At 41.5% G+C, this 21,309-nt stretch overlaps 1 protein-coding gene across 1 annotated transcript; it reads left to right on the top strand.

Annotated features, from left to right (window-relative positions):
* Positions 1 to 685: 685 nt before the first annotated feature.
* On the top strand, positions 686 to 21,219 carry LOC139744072 (uncharacterized). Its single transcript, XM_071654528.1, has 3 exons — positions 686 to 938; positions 13,689 to 14,187; positions 20,989 to 21,219. Exons 2-3 carry the CDS (start codon positions 13,804 to 13,806, stop codon positions 21,217 to 21,219), a joined length of 615 nt encoding a protein of 204 aa, XP_071510629.1. The 5' UTR covers positions 686 to 938; positions 13,689 to 13,803.
* Positions 21,220 to 21,309: the final 90 nt, after the last annotated feature.

Genomic DNA, 21,309 nt, shown 5'->3' with positions numbered 1-21,309 from the left:
GGTTTAAACCATGATTTCATTTTCAGTATTAGTGGAAAAATGAGCAAAGAAAATGGGATTCCACGGGGCTCCCGATTGAATCCCATTTTCTTTGCTCATTTTTCCACTAAAAATAAATGGTCAGTGATAGACGCTTGTCAAGAAAGGTTCTCTGGTGCAAGGCGTATTGTATTAAAGTCGGACGTGAACGGGGACTCTACTGTGGGAGTCCTGAACTACTCAGCGATCCTGTCATTGTTTATTTTGACTGAAACTTCGATCTTCCTCGACGTTCAATAGTGTTAGGCTCCCAATAATTCTGCCCCACCCTTCCACGGCAATGTTTACACTGCGAGGCCCTACACACTCAACACAACAACGCACGCACGCACACACACTCACTCGTAGTAAAAACCCAGACTAAACAGAGAGTCACCTAACTCCATGCGGGCGTACGATAATCTCTCTTCTCTTTTTTTTTTCTTGTTATCCGACAGTCATCAAAACAAACTTTCAATGACTGGTCCCGCCCCTTTACTCGCACTCTGCGCGCGCTTTCCTCTGATTGGTGGAGCGGAACTGCCGGCAAGTCAATGAAAGCTCCGCCCAGGTGATTATCATCGCTGATAAATTCTTCTTGCTCCTGACGTAGGCCACACACAATTTCACTGAATTTCATCGAGGAGAGGCGATTCATGTCCAGTAAATGTGCTCAGCAGTGTCCGCTTGTTTACGACAGAGCATCTACAACTTTTTCCGACTTTGACTGGCTTGCAGCAGTTTTAGTAGAGACGATCTTGCAACCGACTCACTTCAAAAAGAGGAACTCGTGTGCGAAGCGAAGAAAAAACCCGGCTTGTGCACCGATCACGCGTGTATTTGTTGGTCAACAAAAACCCACGTGGCTCTGCTCTGTTCCGTTCCACGATAGACTTGTGCGTTATCACGATACCGAGTGGGTGAGTGTGTATCTTTGATTTAGATTACTGAGTATGTTCATCTTTCACTGTGACAACTATTCATTCACTGTAAATAAACGCTTCATTTCGTCTGTATAATGTCTGCGTTGTGCTACTCTACATCAATTGGTAAATGATGTTGCAACTGTTTTTGATCAATTTTGGTGCTTTTTGGGGATTTCTGTGTTGCGAGGATGTGCGGTATACTAGTAATACCTTTTATTTGTGAATGGTGATATACCCTGAATCCAACTGTAGGGCCTATAGTGCACTTTTTCGGAATCTATTAGCAAAGATTGGATGTCAGTCCAAATGTAGCATGAACAAGCCTAAAAATACGGGGGGGGGGGGGGGAATCGGATGATTATTTGAGTGGAATTTGTAAGTTTTTACCCCAAAGTCGGTATGTGTTTATCAGTTCAAGAAGTCCAATGAACTAGTAAATCAATAGCAGTATAATAGTTCTGGGCGAACCGACTTAAAGTTTGAAACATTGCCCACGGCAAAAATATGAATAATGATGTCATGAATGCAACTATTGTTATAGGCCTATGATTTCACACAGATACTCCCGATAACGAGACCTCTTTACGATACCATGCATTTTCATTAACACGACCCGGAGGATCCGCAAATTTGCGGGAAATTTCAGTGTTTAAGCTAAATGGTTTAAGGAAATTTATATTCCATAGTACTGATTAAGAAGTTTGTCCGTGGTATCATAGGACGGATTGAAGCGAGAGAGATATAAAGAAGGAAAGAAAAAAGAAAAAGAAAGGAGCATTGAAAAATCCTGAGTTCATTTTGTGTACGAAGGAGCTTTTTCCAGTCAGAAATTTACCGGTAGTGTAAAAGTCATAATAGTGGTAGTGAAATGACCTACAAGTGCATTTAGCACATTTATGCACACGCACACACGTGTGTGTGTGTGTGTGTGTGTGTGCGTGTGTGTGTGTGTTTGTGTGTGTGTGTTTGTGTTTGTGTTTGTAAGCAGGGGTGTATGAGTGGAGGCTAGCTTTGACGAGAAACACAATTTCATCAATATGATTGTTTAAAGTTATCCATATATCTCAACTCTGCAAGGAACCTGGCAAAGTGACTCCTGCAGCAAGCAAAGTCAGCTGCATAACGTACAACTATTCAAAGAAAATAATATAAAACTTGATGTGAGGACATTTACTTTAAAATACATGAGGGTGATACACATATACCAGTACACACCAGTATAATCCGTATAGTAGAATTCAACGATTAGGTACTTTTAGCCATTATTAACCTAGTCACTTGCTGATTACATACTCCTCCTGACATGCAAATAAACTTTCGAAGAAATAGTGAAGAGTGAAAACGGAAAATGGAAACAGATAAAACGCCATTTTCAAAGTTTCTAAAGTAAGGTCATCGTCAAAAAGAGAAAAATCAAAATCTTTTCAATGATATATTTGGGAAAAATGTTTTGGAAAAAGAAATCAAAATTGGTAGAACATTATATTTAAATAATTTCCTTTGTTTTTCAGCAACTTCAGTCCCAAATATCTCCAGTTGACTGAAATGTATTTATCGGTTTTTGCATTCAAACTTTTCATTTGACTTTGCTCAACAAGTATTTCAAGCTGATGAAAATGTTAGTGTTTGGCACTGGTCATTGAAAAGACCCCCCCCCCCCCCCCCCCACCCCCCTCTCTCTTTCTCTCTCTCTCTCTCTGTAGCCATTGGGTTCTGAATACTTTTAGGGAAAATTATGGGAGACCAAAATATAAAGGAGAACAAAATACAAATTCTTTATTTTACGTGCACTGGGTTTTAAATGCCCAAGAAGCCACAGCGTTCTCGATTGTATCACTATCAGGCTACTTTGCAAGATGATTACGTGATTGGAAAGATGTAGTGTGTATCAGAGAGATGAGCAGCATACTGGTTTTTGTGCGAAGAGAGAGAGAGAGAGTGGGGGGGGGGTAAATAATGTTGTGCACGGTAAAATTGCGAAGCAAACTGAGAAATCATTCAAAACGTCCAATATTTGTGGTTCACTTGAAGGACTGCTTCACTGCCCCAAATTAGTTCTTCCACCAACAATCAAAAGAGTACTAATAGTGTGAGAGAAAGAACGAACGTCTAGACGTATCGATGTGAACTTATCAAATATTAAGCCCCCATCGATATCGCCTACGGAATATGATTGTCGCAAAAAAATCATACCGCTGTGAGGTAATTTATAGGCCTATATCTTTTGTGTCAATTGGCTTTACAACCTCAACGTTTGGCGACAACTTTGTGGTTTCAGACATCGCTCATTTATTATAAATCGCTGATTGTTGGTACGGGTGGATGTATTTCAAGCTGTAAATAATTGTCCGCACGTTCTTCAAGTATAAGCTTCTGTCCTGTATGCTCACAACAGCCGCCTGAGTGATCACCAAGACCACATAAGAAATTTGATCGTATTTTATAATCGATTATTGCCATGGCAACTGCGTCGCGATGTGAGAAAACGGCCCCAGACGTGCTAGTCTTGCAAACCCCTCCCTTGTTTTCTACGCTAGAGATGACTTGCCGAAAACACGGGGGGAAAACACATCTGGCCCGGATTGCTTCAATTTATCACGTAGGCTAAGCGTGATTGTCGCTCGTCACTTATCAAAAAATAAAATAAGGCATGTTTTTCTTGCCCCTTTTTGTACTTTCTTTGAGGGAATACGGGCAGTACGTGCTGCACAACTCGTGAAGTCGTACCACTGTGTGACGTCAAAAACGTGAGTGGTTGTTTGTCTGTGATTAAAATCCATCAATATATGCGAGGTGATTTAATACGTAGTAATGAAATTAAATGATTTACCCGTTGCAACTTCGTCGCACCCTCAAATTTAGGAATGAGTACAGCCCCTTACCATACTCGTCTATATGTCACGTTTGTGCACATGCAATACAGATACTGTTTGAAACAGGAGGAGGCGACCGTTCTTGTATTGATGAATGCACGACCAAATTGAATCAAGCATTTTAAGTCACAGACCAACAACAGACAATCAAGCGTGCTACACCTCACATAAGCCGATAACTGATGACAGGGAACACAATTTGCTGGAAGGAACGTTGCATATTCCTCGAACTCTAAAAAACGAGGAAAACGAGAATTATTGAGAAATGTGGAATATTTTGCGATGGATCTTACATATCTACGCACCACACTCTGCGAACTGTTACACACAACGTTGAGTTGTCAATACATTGAATGGTTGCCATGATGGTTGGTACATTGTACTCCAGCGGTACTCTTTCGTCTTCCTATGATCGTCTGCTGAACCCGGGCCTCCTCCCTATGGCAAACCGCCACGCACGCACATGTCGGCACATGGCAGTAATTTGAATGGCGCGTGATACAAGTCAACATTGTTGCATTTTTTTTTTTTTAAATCGACCGCACAATGGGCTAATCGAATCCTTCCGACTAGATGAATTGTGGTCACGGGGGGGGGGGGGGGGGGGGGGGCTCCCCTTCCCCTTCCCCCATCAAGGTGCTCTTTTCATTGTATGTTTTTTCTTTCTTATCATTAAAGCGGATTACACAGTACCTTCTCGTAATGAGATGGAACCACATAATCCATCCCACCACACCCCAACAGTTGACCAATTGAAGGCAAAGTCAATACTTAATATCGTGAGTAGGTGTGGAAAATCGAAGTATATTACCGCCTGGAATGCTAGGCTTTGATTATGGCCAGTCTGTTGGATTTTCCGTCGTAAACTGTGTCGAGATGAGTCGCGTCTCACTATTCAAGACACGAGGGTGTTTCACTCGAGACAATCGACATGGTAGGTGTGTGCGTTTGCCCACCGTTTTACGTGAAACCATGGCAACGGTGTTATGCTGTCTGCTCGTTGCGTCTTTGGATGCAATACTGCGTACACGGATCAGTGTGATTACGATTCCCACCGGAGCTTGTGTCCTGAGGCAAGGAGCCCTGACGTTATTAAAAAAGAAGACTTTCACCTATAACAACAAGAAGTCGACAACAATCTTGAAAATAAGATTAAAAAATTGTGGGGGGGGGGGGGGCTGGATCATTTGTTGTAAATCAGATTAACGCAAATCTATTCATTTCTGTAATATTTATATAATATTATATTTATCTAAGAAGTTGAAAAAGAACCCCTCGGAAATCGAAGTAAACTCACAGCAGCCTTTCACGGAGAAGCATAGGCGAAGAATATTTACAACAATGTTTTTTTTGTTTTTTTTTTGTTTTTTTTTTGGGGGGGGGGGTGCTGGTTTTGTTTTGTTTGCTTGTTGTTTATTTTTTTTTAAACAGACTTAACGCTTTCTTAAAGCTTCTTACCGCAGTGATGAATGGCCTCAAGTTGCGTATTATAGGCAAGACAGATTGCTAATTTTGTCTGTCTGTGTTTCAAAGAGAGCTAGCAGGCATTCGTCAGGGAAGTCTTGCTGTGCTAATGACATATTTTTTTTTTTTTATACCAGGTAGTCACTGGTAACATTTCATATTCGTAACCCACGTTACCATGGCAATCAACATTGTTCCTTATTGGCACGGTCGCGGTGGTCTAGTGTCAAAGACTACACATCGGAGAGAGTTCTCCAGACGGAATCAAGAAGTCATGGTTGTCGGATACACGTTCATGGCTGCCGAGTCGCATCGCATGTCAATGATTATCTGGACTTGGGACCGAGGTACGCACTTCATAGTCTATAGAGGGCGCACTCTTTATTTTTTATAGGGCTCACATAGGTAAATAATTCCCCATAGAGACGTGTGTTAAAATTCAAAATTCAAAAAATTCTCTAAAATAGCTGGGAGAAATGAGGTGTTTCATTTTCACTAACCTGGATATGTGAGCCATACCCTGTCATCCATCAAATTGCCAAGGCGGGTTCTTCATCTCAAACTCTGTCCAAGGGTCCGCAAAGCCAGACTACGAGTTCTTATTTTCTGTATACATGCACCCAATGAAATTATAGTCCCTTCAAATTCCATTAGAAAAGCTTTCATCTTCAAACCAAAATGCAGTTTGTAGAGGAATTCATACTCAATATCTGCAGCTATTCAGTTTTATGCCAAACTGCATTATTGATTTTTGTTTTTAATTATTTTTTTTCTTCATTTATTTCGGTATCTTTGGTACGAATTTGTGAAGGGGTCTGGGACATTCCATTTTATTTACAGGTGTTAGCCCTGTACCGTTCCCAGCCTCTCACGTGCCCGCATCCAGATGGCGACTGAATTCAAGACTAGTAATACAATGGTTTACATTTGGGATTTACTCTCTCTGCATGCTTTTAAATCCTGCATGAAAGATAAAGTTTGTGATCTCGAGAAATCTAAATCCTGTTTTCCCCCCATATTGCCGATTATTTTTTTATTTGCTCAACTCTCATCACTACAATATCTCGCTTTACCACTATCCTGTTTGTCCTTCACATTCTGTGGTTATCGCATGAAGCCGCGGCTTTTTATACGCTAGATCTCCATGTGCGATAAAAATAATTCATAAAAAAATGCGGCCATGTACAATACGAAATCTGCACATTGTATTTCTGAAAAAAAGCACGTTGTTTGACACAATGTATTTGACTACGACAGAGCAACAGCAACAATGGCGTAACCGTTTTACAATCATTCGGCCTTTGGAGTATTAAAGACTTCAGTCGGTTGATGTTTTAGTCTAGATTAATCCATCAGCAGACCAGACTCGTTTCATTGCTACCGCGATTTGCCTGTCATTAGCAAAAAGGTCATAAAAGTACTCTTTAGTGGTTTAATCCGTAGTATTCTGGCAAGGTGGTTATTGGACGAGTTCCCAGAGAATATTTTAGTACCCGGATACAACTGTTGCAAGGGTCGAATCAACTGTCATACGGTTTCTACACAGAGTGTGGCTGAGAGATGGTTGAAGGTAGTTTGGCTTCCAGACAGTATTGTCCTCCTGGCAAGCTAGATCTTTAGCAGATTTAAACCAAATCTGGTTTGCGTGTCGTATTCTCAGCACATAGTGCTCTTGATCAGTATAGCATTGTTTTGATGTAACACATAATGTACTGTAGTTCACATTCGGAGATTTATTTGCACCATCTTCACGCCATGGCAAGGCTAATGCATCCAGATTGTGCAAGACATTTCAAGAGTGACATATAACTATGTTGAAGTTGTCGCTCAGTATGATAACACATGATCGCGATTGGTTGAAAGATATATTTAGTATACAGCTGTATTATATGTCTCTGAACACACCGTACCGATCGACCCTAACCATAGGACTGAGCGACGATGTCAAATTACGAAGCCGGAATAGACACATTCCGTGTCGATGTGGTTCAAATTCATGCTAACAGTGATTTGATGCCGTATACTATAATGTTCAATTTCGACTCATTTTCGTGAGGCGGACCTTAAAATAGTCACTTGGATACGAAAGTGCATTAGAGCCTTCTCGTATTCCCAGTTTTTTTCGGGCCAAGAACACCTCGCAGTTCTTTTTGTTTTTCCTTGCATGACTCCGTAAAGGTATTCCAAAACTGCATGTTGTGCATTCAAGAAGAGAGTGAAGAAGTGTTATGTTGCTTCTATCACCCGTGGCGTGAATCAGATGCTGAAAAGAAATATCGAAAAATGTGTCAGTGAACCCACAGACCAAGTCGGAATAGGATCATTTTTGCAACCCCGTCCCCCACCCATCCCGATTGTATGCGAAAGAGATAAAAAAAAAAGAATCCAAAAATAGCATGTTAGCACAGTGAATTGCCTATTTTGTCTACCTGTATATACACTGTATATATTTATACCAATGATGAAATAAAACTGATTTTTCGAACATAAAGGAGCTACATTGTAATTTCTTAGTCATTGGGCCACGAATTTTGTATTCAACAAAAATACTTTCTGATAGAATTTGTTAGGTCAAAAGAAAACGAGGACACAAAAAGCACAAACATCAGAAGCAATAATATTTATTCGTAGCATTCCGTTTAACAGGTCGACAGGCTGGCCTGTAGTATGTTTGCGGTGTGAGTTTGTAATTGAAAGCTTACTCTCAAATGACGTACACATAAGGCATGGCACTATACAGGTATAAGAGAGTAATCCACGATTTAGAACGATACTTTAGCTCAGTAAAAGCTACCTTATCAGAATTTGCCGTGAGCTTTAAGCGAAACAGATATTGACAGAAGGTGATGTACCTCTCTTCCATTCCCCCAAATTACCGCAAATTTCCGGAAGCTGTCTAAAACTTCAAAGGAAATAAGATTCTTGAATCATCCGCCGGGGATTAGTTGTGGGATGTCGCCAGGAACAGGCGCGCATCACGTATTGGAGATCACGAATTCTCTTTTGCGAAAGGGGTGTAGGGCGGATTTAGAGCCTACCGTAGCTGATTGATCCGGTATTTTTATGTAACATACGTGATATGAAAGAAATGGCAGATGCTTTCTTTCCCCCATCTTTCTTTCAATGTCAACTTTAAGTGCTTGTCACTATTACGAAATTCATGGTTTCACCGGCCATAGTGTGCAAACTGACATGCTACAGGTTTGATGAAGTGCTTTTGATGCTTCCGTGATTCATTGTTGTGTATCTTTCAGCACGCACGTGAATTTCTTTTTTCAAGCTTCGTCTACGTGCTTTACATGATATGACTGGCTAACATGATTGGCTTCCAACTTTATATATGCAGTACCAGTCATATAGAGCGGCCCTTACTGATATACTCATGTTCATCGCTGGTATTTCAATCTTGTTTTTCATTTCAGAGAACAAATTCGTTCCATGCACATTTCGGGAGACTTGAAAGCTGTATCCTTGGCATTTACGAGTTTCATCTCTTCTACATGAAGATGATGATAATTGCACCGAGGACTTGAGTTCCTCACTACCGCCAGCAATTATTCTCTATTGACTTGTTGCAAAAGTCTTCTAGAAGAGTAGTTTTGATTTACTTAGCATCTGTGCAGAATAGAAATGTAGGATCGTGTCACCGTGACATTTCTGTCATAGATGTAGAACCACATTAAGAGAAACTTCATTAAGAGAAAACGTAAAAGAAACCTCTAGTCCGCGTTTATGCAATATTTGAAAAACAAGCTCATTAGTACATGGTGACGTAAATGTCAACGAAATGTGAATCCTCTCATGTAGAAGACGATGAGAATTGATGAGGCAAGCTGTCTTCACAGAGTCGATGAGATGGAAAAACAAAAACAAACCCAAAACGCAGATCAGCGAAAGTTTGGGGCGAAGTTCATAAGGCAGGTTTTTGATAAACTCTGAGAGATTCATCATACCGTCCACAACGGACCTTACGTGTGCTGGCCTGGTCACGTGACCATGACTTGGTTGCGCGCATTTTCATGGTGCATGCGTCAGTATTGTCCATCCAGAATATGACATATGAATATATCAACTCTCTTTTTCTCTTAAGATGCAACATCAGACACATTGATCCATCCTTGGCGGCTCCATATATAAAGATGAACATACCTTTCATGAACATACTGTGTAGTTTGTAGGGTAACATTACTCCTGTACAGAGGTTTAAGAATTAATCCGAACTTTAATGAGTCAAATGCACTTACAAAATCATCACACAAGTCGCAGTGACGTTACCAATACGACTTCCGACGGGTTGCGCTTCACCATTAGAACGTCATTATTCATACTGCATTACGCTATAGCTGCAATTGTAATGATGAAAAATTTTCGTTGTATGAGTACATTATGCCCGAACTTCAATACATGACTGTGTTGATCGTTGTTTACTTGTTGTTGTTATTTTTCCTTTTCTATGTTTTTCAAATCTCCTGGTTTGGCCAGCTCAAACTGGCATTGATATTGTGTGCGAACAAGTACTGAAAAACTTAAACTCTGTGTTCACTAAATTCTGCCATTGTTGTGCATTGTAGTATGTACGTCCCTTAAAACAGATAACCACCCCCCCCCCCTCCCAACTTTCCTTCCATGAGTTGTCTGGACAAGTGTCTATACCACGTACATTCCTCATGAATAAATTCGAGAGAGTTATGCCTGTTGTAGTAGATGAAGAGAGGGATAGGGCAAGTATTTGTGTACTTAATATTGGGTGAATAGTTCAAACCGCATGCATGTAAAAACAAAACGAAAACAAAAAGTCCTTCCGACCCCACCAACGATTCTTGCTTGAAATATGGGCAAGCTCCCGTAATTTCTCGTCCATTTTTCGCTTCGTCAGCGGCCAACAAGTATACAAGCAAAATGCATAAAAGTAAACGTTCGTGGTAGCGAAAGCCATTTGGCGAACGGGTCACGAGGAGAATCCTGATCTTGCCGTCTCGCTCATAATTATCATAGAAACATTAAACACAGGGTAATTAGCAGAGATAAATAGAGAGAGAGAGAGAGGGGGGGGGGGCAAATGCAACGGTCTTCTTTTCATGAAGGAGAGTTCTCGCCGTTCTCTAACAGCTAGGGCCACGTGATATTCTTTTAGTATAGGCCCCGTCCAGGGAGAACCTCAAGTGTCATGGGTTCTCTTGTGTTTTCCCCATATTTTTCCTGGTGATTTATTTAGCCAAGAGAGGATGTGTGAGAATTTTTACAACTTTCTAGCACTTTTCGATCTGCCAGACTGATATGGACTCAACAGGCAGTTAAGAAAATGGCACAGACAGGAAGAATGGACGTCTGAAGAATGGACGTCTGCGCTCCTATGTTTATTGATACCATTTATTAATTAAGACAAATGTTCTTTGTTTATGATGTAAAACTTGATCTATCTTGTGTTATGTTTTTGTTGAAAAAGAAAGAAGAAGAAGAATGAAAATAAATGAATTGAACTGAATTGAATTGAATTGTTTGATCGAGTGGGTCAATATGTGTCTACAATATACGAAGTTATGATTCTGCCGATACCATCTACAGAATCACGCAATACACGCCTGCAGACTATACACTGTACGTTCATTTACAGTGACTATAACTAGCATTTCATTGCGCTATTGTTTATTGTGATGCAGATGGTGGCAATCATCACACCACCCAATAGCGCCCTCTTCGAATCCGGGATCCGTGTCCCTTTAAAGTTTAATCTTGCTTGTCATCAAGTATCTAATGTTTTATTGTACGTAATCAGGAATGTAATGTCACGTATCTTTTTGATGGTGACACGACATTTGCTCCTGCGGCAATTGCTCCGATCGTCTTTTCTCCAGCGTCTTATAGGGTTAGGGTTGTGATAGGGTTTGAGGTTTATTTTGATGCGAGGATTAGGTTTAGGGTTATTATGTCTGTGGGTAGAATTTATGTTTCGCTTAGCGTGCAGATATCGCATGGGAGCAATACTATTGCCGCAGGAGCAAATGTCACAGAACCCTTTTTGAAAGCACATTTTCAATGTAGGCCTATCTCCCCTTTAAAAAAAAAAAAGGGGGGGGGGTCAGTGGAATTTATTTGATTGGTAGGTTTTGCCTCTGCCTACTCTATCCTTAATCACAGTTTGCAAAGTTATTTGCTATTTTGCCGCAAAGCCTTTTCTTCTGGTATCCACGTTTAATCTTTACAAATTAGTGTGCCAAATGTCGTTTAAAGGGACATGGACACTGTATCCAAGAGGGCGCTATCCATTGGCATGATGGTCGCCGCCATTTTCATCACTAAAATCGACGATGTATAGCTACGTTACTACCAGATAATATGAAATGACTGAAATAAAAGAACCGACAATCAATCAGTCAACTACGTATAATATGCGAGCTTTCGCGTCTAGTCAGCAAATCTGCTTCTGTCTTTAAGAATCGGTATGTAGCAGGCTGAACCAGTCAGGAACACTAGCTGAATGAAGCGACTAATGAAGAACGACATTTTTTCGATAATTTTCGACGTACTCATGGCACGAATCGGCTTTATACCCGGACTTTCGGTGCATAGCTTATTTAAAGAGTGGGTCCATGAAGCAATGGACCTCTTGAATGAGATTAAATCAAAACCCATTGATTTTCTACGAAGATCAGTCTTACCGTGTGGTACACAAAGTGATTGTGATTTCTTTGTCTCGTCGTTTTTGCAGAAGCTCATTGCAAAACATTCGTGTCTTCACACGAACACACACACACACACACACACACACACACATACAAACTGAAATTATGAAAGACAGTCCTGATATGTCCTAAGGTATCATGACCTAAAGACCTATCATACCTCGACCGAGAAGTTTGGTGAAAACAAATTTAGACAGAATAGATAAAGAGATCCGGGAAAGGTATGATTGACGTGTGTGAGTGCGTGCGTTCCGACGGATTCCCCTTTCCCAGACCCCGCGCGCCGGCACAAGTGATAATGCGTGTTATAGTCGCTTAATCGTCCCCTAATAATGTTGCCAACTCAAGGACAGACATCAGTAGTGATTGGCACAGAATTCCAATCAATCCCGCTGTCTGCTCTGAAATCAATGGCAAAGTTAGAAAGAAAAGTGCATTGGCACCCTCCTGTCTTCGTGTATGTCTGAGTTACACCGCATCACATGCCGTATGCATATCACGGCATCGCTCCATAAATACCCACGTCGCGAGTCTACGTATTCGGAACAGGTTTCTATATTTAGCACACCTGGAATTCCTCGACGAGACGAAATGGAGTAACTTTAGCCATTCACCAGGTTTCCATGGAAGCCATCACTTTCTCTATGCAATGACATACCTCGTATAGAGAACCTGTGCGACACGATATACAATGTACTACAGAAACATCTAAAGACTTATCATTCCTCTCTTGTTTCTGTTTCTCTGCATCACACACACGCGCCCAAGCACACACACACACACACACACACATGCATACTGTATCTCTTCCAGACCTGTTCGAATAAAGAAACGATGAAAATGCAGGGATGTAATTCATGTAATGGTGATGAAGAACCCATCTCTTTTATTGTGTGGCTATCTTATCAACTAGCACGGCTGTGATTATACGGACAGCACTCTCTGGAAGCTTGAATGTAGTTTGCCGCTGGGAGGAATGTTACAGGGTGAACGTGATGCGTATCAGCAAACCTTGTTTCCATGGTAACGGAGACGGCGGCGTTAAAGACGCGATACGGATCACAGGGCGACTGTATGCTAGTCGGGCAGTACGTGAGGTCAACACGTGACTACAGTCTGCTGCTGTCGTCTCACCACAAATATTCGCTAAGGTCTAAAAATATGATCGGAGTCCTCTATGATTTATCTGCCCTCTTCCTAAACTGGAACGCGAACGTGAAAGTTTCTCAAACAATTGATTCGTTTTCCCACTAGTCTACAAGCTGTCTGTAGAGAACAGTGATAAGGAAACAGGTCTCGTAAACATTAGCATTCTGCAATATGTATACTGAATATTTAGAATTCTAGGTACATGTAAGATACTGTAGTGCATACGGTGGCCCTATAGCGTTTCATCTGAATATTAGACAACTTTATTGTAAGATGAATGTCCTCGTAGTCATGACCATTTCAATATGAAAACTCCTTTTTTGTCTAAAAAAGTAAAGGGTTTAAGGGATTAATGTGCAATCTGTGGTTGCAGTGAAGAGGTCTCCGTGTTTGTGATAATATCCGGGTTTCCCCAATCCACACACCTGGTGGTTTTGAAACCCGACACCAAACGCCAGGAATATTTGGCTCGTCGAGGGCAGCTTAATAGAGATTTACTAGTATAATTATATGTCTGGCGCGGTATTTTTACAACACCATGTCAATGTGTTTTTATCTCTCGCACATTTTCGCAGGGCTCGATTTCGGATCTCTAAGACCTCGTCCCGTACCGCGGATCAGTTGGTAACATTCCAGTCCAAAGGTAGCAGCTGGACAGGAAAGAACAGTCGACAATCTGTCTTTGTCGATATGATCTCGACAACGATGTGCTGCCAGTGGATTTTTCTCGGCCTGAGCGCCATCCTCTTCCTGCCCGCCATCCATCTCGCCTCGGCAGGTCTCGCCAGACACAGGGGAGCACACTTCGACAGACGACCTCATCACATCCCCTCATCCCCTTCATTATCATCATCATCTGTAGCAGCATCGTCGTCATCGTCGTTAGCTCACGGTCATGCAGGTAGCGAGGACCAGTTCGTCACAGCGGAGAACAGTACGCCGACGGCGCTGTCACTTGCCGAGGAGGATGACGATACCGCGTTCCCCGACGGTTTCAAGTTTGTGGCCTTAGACCAAGACGACACGCCTTTTATCATCATCCCCAACATGAGAGAAGTTTTGGAAAATAAAAGTGTAAGTCCAAATTTAATATTTTCTTTTTGCAATAAGCTTTATATCATTGGTTCATCTGCCAGCAGGTAGTGTGAAATTACAATTGTTACCAGAGTCGTCTCGGAAGAATTCCTCTGTAGTGGCTGACCAAACGGAACGGACCGTTGAATTTACTCGTCTGCAATGGCGGGCCCCAATTGTTGACGATCGGTCAGACAGTCAATTCTAAGTACTATTACTTTTGTCATGAAGCAGAATCAACTCGAATGGCACAGTCGTTTTGAAGACAAGTGGTGATGTGATAGAAATCAATCTCTAAACTGTAAGCGCTTTGCTCAAGATGGCGGTTTTTGACCTTTGTGGGCAAGACAATTATCGATGGGCTGGTCAAGGTAGGCGTCTTGGTTGGCAGAACAATGATGACTCTTACATGGAATTCTCTGCATAAAACACACACACACACACACACACACACAAATGAAATATATTATGTAATGCAATGTCCCATGGGAGATGCTTTTATGGACTATTGTCCAAGACACCTATCTCATAGGATTTTTGTTTTGTTGAGAAAACGAGGAACTACTGGTATTAAATCACGAAGTCTTTCTAATCTGATTATGAGGGCTTTTCAGCTGTTCAACTGCGATAATTCATATGAATTGAAATGGTGTTAATATTTCTTTTCATTCAGTCATTCACCTTATTCTTTCAAAATTCTTTATTTGATTTTCGGTTCATTCGGAATAATAAACTCCAATAATAGCTCCCCATTGGGACTTTTCTAGTCGTCGATATTGACAATTGCTGCCTGATTTAAACGAGACGCGAGGGAGAACAGGCGGGTATTGATGAGCTGTGATTGTAACCTTTAACCTCAAGCCGGATGTGCCCACATGTTTGACACGTGTAGAGTTTGGGGCAATGTCTATCCTGTCCATATGTGTCACTTAAAGAACAAGTTCACCTCCATATACATGTGAATTAAGTGAATGGCGCAATGATTATTAGTAGAATACATCACTGAAAGTTTGGGGAAATCGGACAATCCGTTCAAAAGTTATGCATTCCTATAAGTATCTGCGCATTCACTGCTGGATGAGAAGACTACTACAGTGTATGATGTCACATGCGTAGAACGATATAACAAAAATATAAAGAGAATTTCACAAAATTTTATGTTTTGAAAAAAGTGTACATTTCCTTGACTTGTCACTGACGTATTATTCCCCCTGCCTTCTGAAAGAGGCAAATCAAGCGTTCTTAGTATTATGCGAGAAAAGTGAAAATAGGGTGGATTTTCCTTATATTTTCCTTATATCGTTCTACACATGTCATGTGACATCACAAGCTGTACTAGTCTTCTCATCCAGCAGGGACTGAGCAGAAACTTCAAAAATTCATAACGTTTAAACGGATTGTCCGATTTTCATCAAACTCTCACTGATGTGTTCTACTAATATTGCTGCATTCACTCAATCCACATATCTATGAAGGTGGACTTGCCCTTTAAGAGCGTTGGTCCGTCACAGACTGAGATGACGGCCAGGTCGATATTATAAGAGGCAATGTTTATTATATTAGTTTTGTTTCATTCGGAATAAAGGACAAGGGGAATGAGGCAGTGAAATCGTGTTATGGCTGTCTTAACCCTCCGTATGCCACTGATTTCTTTTCCATTGGTACGTTTGTTGAATTTGTGCACATTTCACTTATTAGCACAAAAAAGGATTACTTATGGAATTTGCGTGATTGCGATTTGAGCACAAATTCCCACATTTAAGGAGACACAAAACTTAATCTAGCCACGTAAGTTACTACTAAGACATTACATATTGAAGTGCAATTTACTCACGACAAGTGGACTTACAGGAATGAGGCGGGTAAAATTAGAGAAGGGGGATGAATGGAGGAAGTTTGATAAAACTCTGACTTAGAATGACGTAAAATGTATGGAATCTAGTTTTACACGCTCTCCCAGAACAGTTCTATAGCCACCATCTCCAATATGGCAGGTGACGACGTAAAAGTAGTTCAAAACTCTCTCAGATCAGAAGTTTGTGCAAACACAGACAGACAAAATAAATACATGAATAAAAACAGTGCCGCAGCATTTGAATCGAAGAATACTATCAGAAACCAGTGCAAACATAAATGACATTTCTAGATGATGGGCGTGGGAGGTTCAGCATATGGGCCCGCATCCTTAGAATATGAAGAAAAAAGCATGTAGCCTTTGCTGAGATTTTAATTATGTCCCACTTTCGTATATGTGGGAATCTTTAAGAAAATCAAATAAAGAGCAACTTGTGGAGGAATAGCCGAAGAGGGGTCCTGCCCTTAACCCAATATTTCTTCATCAGTGCATGGGATAGGATTAACTTCTTGGCGTAAAAGCACACATCGATAGGAATCGTTTATAGGTTGCCGTGAAAAGACGTCCTTGGTTTTGAAAAGGTTAACGAGGTATGTGATTACTGCACCTGATTGGTCTCCGGCGAACGAGGCGATCTCTGCCCAGGTGATGAGCCACAAGAATGAAGAGGAGGAGGAAGAGGAGGAGGAAGAGGAGGAGGAGGAGTAGGAGACGGCGGCGAATGCGGCTCGGTGTGCTCCAGCCGAGTAACTCATTTCGCCGACCTAATAAACTATATTCCCGACCCACATTGTGACCCAAATGTGTTGTCTTTGGCTAGCGTCTACCACCGAGACAAAATTAAGAACTGCCAGAAAGTCATGATAAACCTCCAGTCAACTGTGTAAACGAAAATGGCGTGACCATGAGGAACTGTAGAGGGGAGGAGGAATGCATCGTGTACCCCATCCACGTGCCCATCATGGTGATTATTGCCATGGTAACGTGTTGCCACATTCTCTGAGTGAATATAATAGTGTTTGCAAGAGCTCGAGTTCATGCTTTTTTAAAACTTTATGACATAGCAAAGAGAGGACATAGGTATACCGAGGGGGAACAATGACATTGTTTTCACACCTTCCCGTTTCATACATTTTTTTTTTTCTGGAAGAAGGTATACATCCATTTGCTTATAATAACAAGGGACCGCCAATAGAAATTAAGTTATCTTAATCATTTCTTTTATAGAAATATATGAGAACAGAAAACGAAAAGAAAGTTCACAGACATTCAATGAACAGGTTCATTTCCCGCAGTCATAGAAAAAAACAAAACATGAACTGATATGACCAGAAAAGGGAAAAAAAGTTTTACTTTACATTTTCCTGTCAAACAAATGTTGTTGTCACGCAACATCTGGTGGGCGTTTGCAAACTATGCGAATTTGAATATCTATTTCGTCAACAAACAACATTTTTTTTTTCTCTCGTCAATATTCACCGAAGTCATTTCTCGTTACTTGTATGATGCTTTCTTTCCGTTGTCGTACCTATTTTTTGTGTATATGACGCATTTTGAACAAGAACCACCTGTTCCCCTACTGGTAAATAAAGTAACTAACGAAACGATAAAGATTTTTGTTTCTTGTTTGATCTTGGCAAATATAAAATTAGACGATGCCCATTCAATTTCAGCTTTCTTTCCGACATGTACTTCGACAAGCTTGCAACATATTCTTTGGATCCCCCCCCCCCAATATGAGTGAACATATTTTTGAAATCTACATGTATTTCAGCAGAAATAAAAAGACTTTTTCCCAATAAGAGAGGGAGACAAAAAAAAAAACAAATTGTTTTTCAACTTATTGTACGGTAATCGATTATGTCAAACCTAGGTATGTTTTTTTTTTTCTCCCCGAAAAAAAAAGTAATAACGTTTAGTTGCAGCTGTGGCAAGGGAAGAGAAAAGAAAATGCAGAGAATATTGAAGGAGGGTACTCTATCATCTTTTAGACGCCAGACCACAGACGTTTGGCATAGGAAGCTCCTTCTCACAAACTTTTTGCCATAATGAGCGAGGGGAGATCGAGCCAGACAGCCAGCGGAGAGGGTTTGTCAGCGACTGATGGCACTTAATTGGGAGCAGTAGGCGAAGGGTTGGAGATGTGTCTTTGTGAGCACGATCGCACAGTGAGCAGCCTCGGCGAGGGGTCGACTAACCATCGTCTCTCAAATCCTTCCTCCTTTAAAAAAAAAGAAAGGGAAAAAAAAAGTTCTCATTTTGAAAAAAAAAAAAGAAATTGCCTGTGAGAAAGGAAGCTAGCTGCTCATTTCATACATTTTCATTTGAACACTATTCCATGCTTTTGCCCTGCGACTCTCACGCTGGTTTCTATACTCTTGATGAATCTGTCGCGGCTCAGAATTCGGGACGGTTCAAGCAAAGGTCAGCAGCCATGATATCGCTTGGTCCCTTCTGTGACGCCACAATGCACGCAGTCGAACGTCATTCTGACTAATATTCTGTTCAACGATGGAGAGGTATGGAATGACACTTAGCTGCATTAAATCACATTAAAAGGGATCAACCCAATGATCAATTACGGCGGTACTGTAATCACCCCGTACGTGATCTATGAGTGAATTGGGTTGTCCTGGTGTACTGGTAAAGGAGGCACCCTTTTTTATCCGGTACACCCATAAATAAAATTTCGGGTTAAAGGAGTAATATAATATATCTGTTCAAAGTCTTGTTCTTAGGAGAGCTTTTGTCAAAATCTGGACATATCACCTCCCTCTTCAAATATCAGTCGTGACTGATCCTAACTGGCCTCACCACCAATCCACGCGAGATGGGCGTTCAATGAATGCTTCACCTTGTCTGAATACAAGAACATAGAGAGACAGGTCCTTTCTGATATCAAATCTGTGGTTAAAGCCTGACAGATCCTCCTCTTTTGGACCTTGTATGTGGAAGAAATGCAATTAGGATAATTGCATTGTATTTTCCTGGCAGCGCAGCATCCTGCGGCCACCAATGATATATCAAATTGGGTTCCTAATACGAGGTATCCTGCGAGGCCTGTTGCAATCCAAGCCGCAGACGCAATAGACGTACCATGAGCAGGTGGCGAATCGTAGACGTGACACGTTTTTGTACGATCTCTAGCTGTATGGTAGGATGGAACTAGAGTTCCCTAACCCTTCAGAGACCAGCACTTCAAAATGACATGGACACATTGTACAAAACAGGCCCTTAATGGCAGCTACAGGCTTGTGCGATTCGCAGCGAGAACACTGTGTTGATATGGATGGCATGCATCGAGATTCCCTCGAAAATGAATTAATACCCTCATCTTCAACATCCCACAACCAGAGCAAGTTAACATGCAACCATTTCAAATTGAATACTCCGAGTTTGGCAATGATACGGCACCATTACATCGCACTGTTCTTTGCCAATGTTCTTCACAATTATTGATAATGTCATCTTCAATTACGCCAGACCGCTGTGGAAATTACGTCGGTATTACCTTTCTAGGAAATCTGTAAGTTCATACCGGCGTGCTACCTATAATATAGAGCCTCTGCACATTTCAACCCAGAATGATAAATGCGATATGACCGGCTAATTCCTCGCTTAGCACGGCAGAAAAGATGACACGATAGAGATGCTGAATAACTCGCCGCTTTTTCAGCAGAAATTCAGACATCGATCACGGCCTGAAACTGATTTCCATAAAAGGGCAGTCTCATTTCTGACTGGGTGCACTGTGATGCAGAATTTGGCAAGAGTCATTCTGACGCGATTTTCCACCTGAAGACGAAACTTAGTGGAAATTTCGATGACCTTTTCGGGAAAAAAAAAACCAAGAGACTCTGACAGTACCTTTTGAGAGATTACTAAGCTTTGGCGGAGATTCGGTTTAAAGCACGGACAGTTGTTGGCAGGGAGATTTGATTTCATTGACGGGTGAATCACGAACTGGACGCCAACTGCTCAGGGCTTGTCATGTTGACATGTTGACCAGACCTTCCCCAACAGATGGCTCATCCTTAGGCCGTCCGATGCCTCATCCTTCCTGGACGGCAACTGCGGAAGTTTCTACCCCCTCCTCCCCCCCCCCCCTGCTTGAAGAAAAGCTATCTTTCCGATGAATAATACGTCAGTTGTACGCGTTGTCTTGAATATGGATGTGAGATCACGTGGTGTGTATTGTGTGTGTGTGTGTGTGTGTGCGTTAAGGTGCGTGCGCGCACGTTCTGAATGATGATTCTTCACGGACTTCACAAGAAATAGATGCACATGGACGTATCGACTCAATATCAACATAATCAGTATACTTATAACTGATATCGATAATACCATCATTCCCAATACCCTAATCGAAGGTATCTCCAGATTCGACCATTTAGTCAGTAAAATTTTCCTGAAAAATTACTGGAGGGCACTGATTGCTCTTGTACCAGAATAACATGCACTTGTAAGAAGAACAAAGAAGTCTTTTTCAGGAGGACTTGCAGAATCAGCTTTGAATACTGGTCTATATACAATTAAACGGTCTACGCAGAGTTTCACATATTTTGTTATCTTGTAGAACGAGCAAAACTTCACAGACCTACTGAAAATCAGAGGCGCGAACGAGGTCCCAACATGCATGGGTGTAATCTGTAGGACTCTTGGCTGCGACAGTGGGGGAAATATTGCGGCAATCAGCCATCGGTATTTTATTCTGAAGTCGATCAAATTTGTCTTATTCCCCAAACCATGTCATTAATGAAGGTTTACTTTGATATAGCGAGTGTCTCCAGGATACCTATCTCGTATCACGGGAAGAACAAAACCAGAGGCGAAATTGTGATATATCTATAATTATGTAATATACATAATTATGCGTATTCGATGTAGTATGTACAATGTACTAAACAAAATGATACGATTTTCTCTACGTTTACTGTCACCTACAGGACCTGCTAGCCATTCTCAAGTCAGCTATGAGGAACGCGCACAGGATCAAGCGATCGACGACGTCGACACGATTTGGGTCATCGTCGCGGTTCGGCACATCGCAACCGACATCGCCGTGCTTCTTCGAGTACCAGGTCACAGTGCGAAGGTCGGGTCGCTGCACGCGGTTCGGCAAGTTCGCCGCCTGTTTGTCGGGCGACGAACTCTACCCATTCGCGGTGGATTGTTAGCCCCCCTGTGAGCTCCAATACGCTCACATGATTATTATGAACACCGAACTGGAATACCTTGTCGCTGGACACTCGTTGAAGGAGTTTCCA

The sequence above is a fragment of the Diadema antillarum genome, unplaced genomic scaffold (genome assembly GCF_040938485.1).
Source record: "Diadema antillarum isolate AM-2024a unplaced genomic scaffold, OU_Dant_1.0 seq00001134_RagTag, whole genome shotgun sequence".
Classification (NCBI taxonomy): Eukaryota; Metazoa; Echinodermata; class Echinoidea; order Diadematoida; family Diadematidae; genus Diadema; species Diadema antillarum.
Note: the sequence above shows the minus strand (reverse complement) of the source record. Positions and strands in the feature narration are given on the sequence as shown.

Bases quoted from the DNA above. Each gene is read 5' to 3' on its own strand.
- LOC139744072 (XM_071654528.1), top strand. From the start codon at position 13,804: ATGATCTCGACAACGATGTGCTGCCAGTGGATTTTTCTCGGCCTGAGC. The intron at 14,188-20,988 runs GTAAGTCCAAAT...TGTCACCTACAG, and splicing joins AAGTTTTGGAAAATAAAAGT to GACCTGCTAGCCATTCTCAA.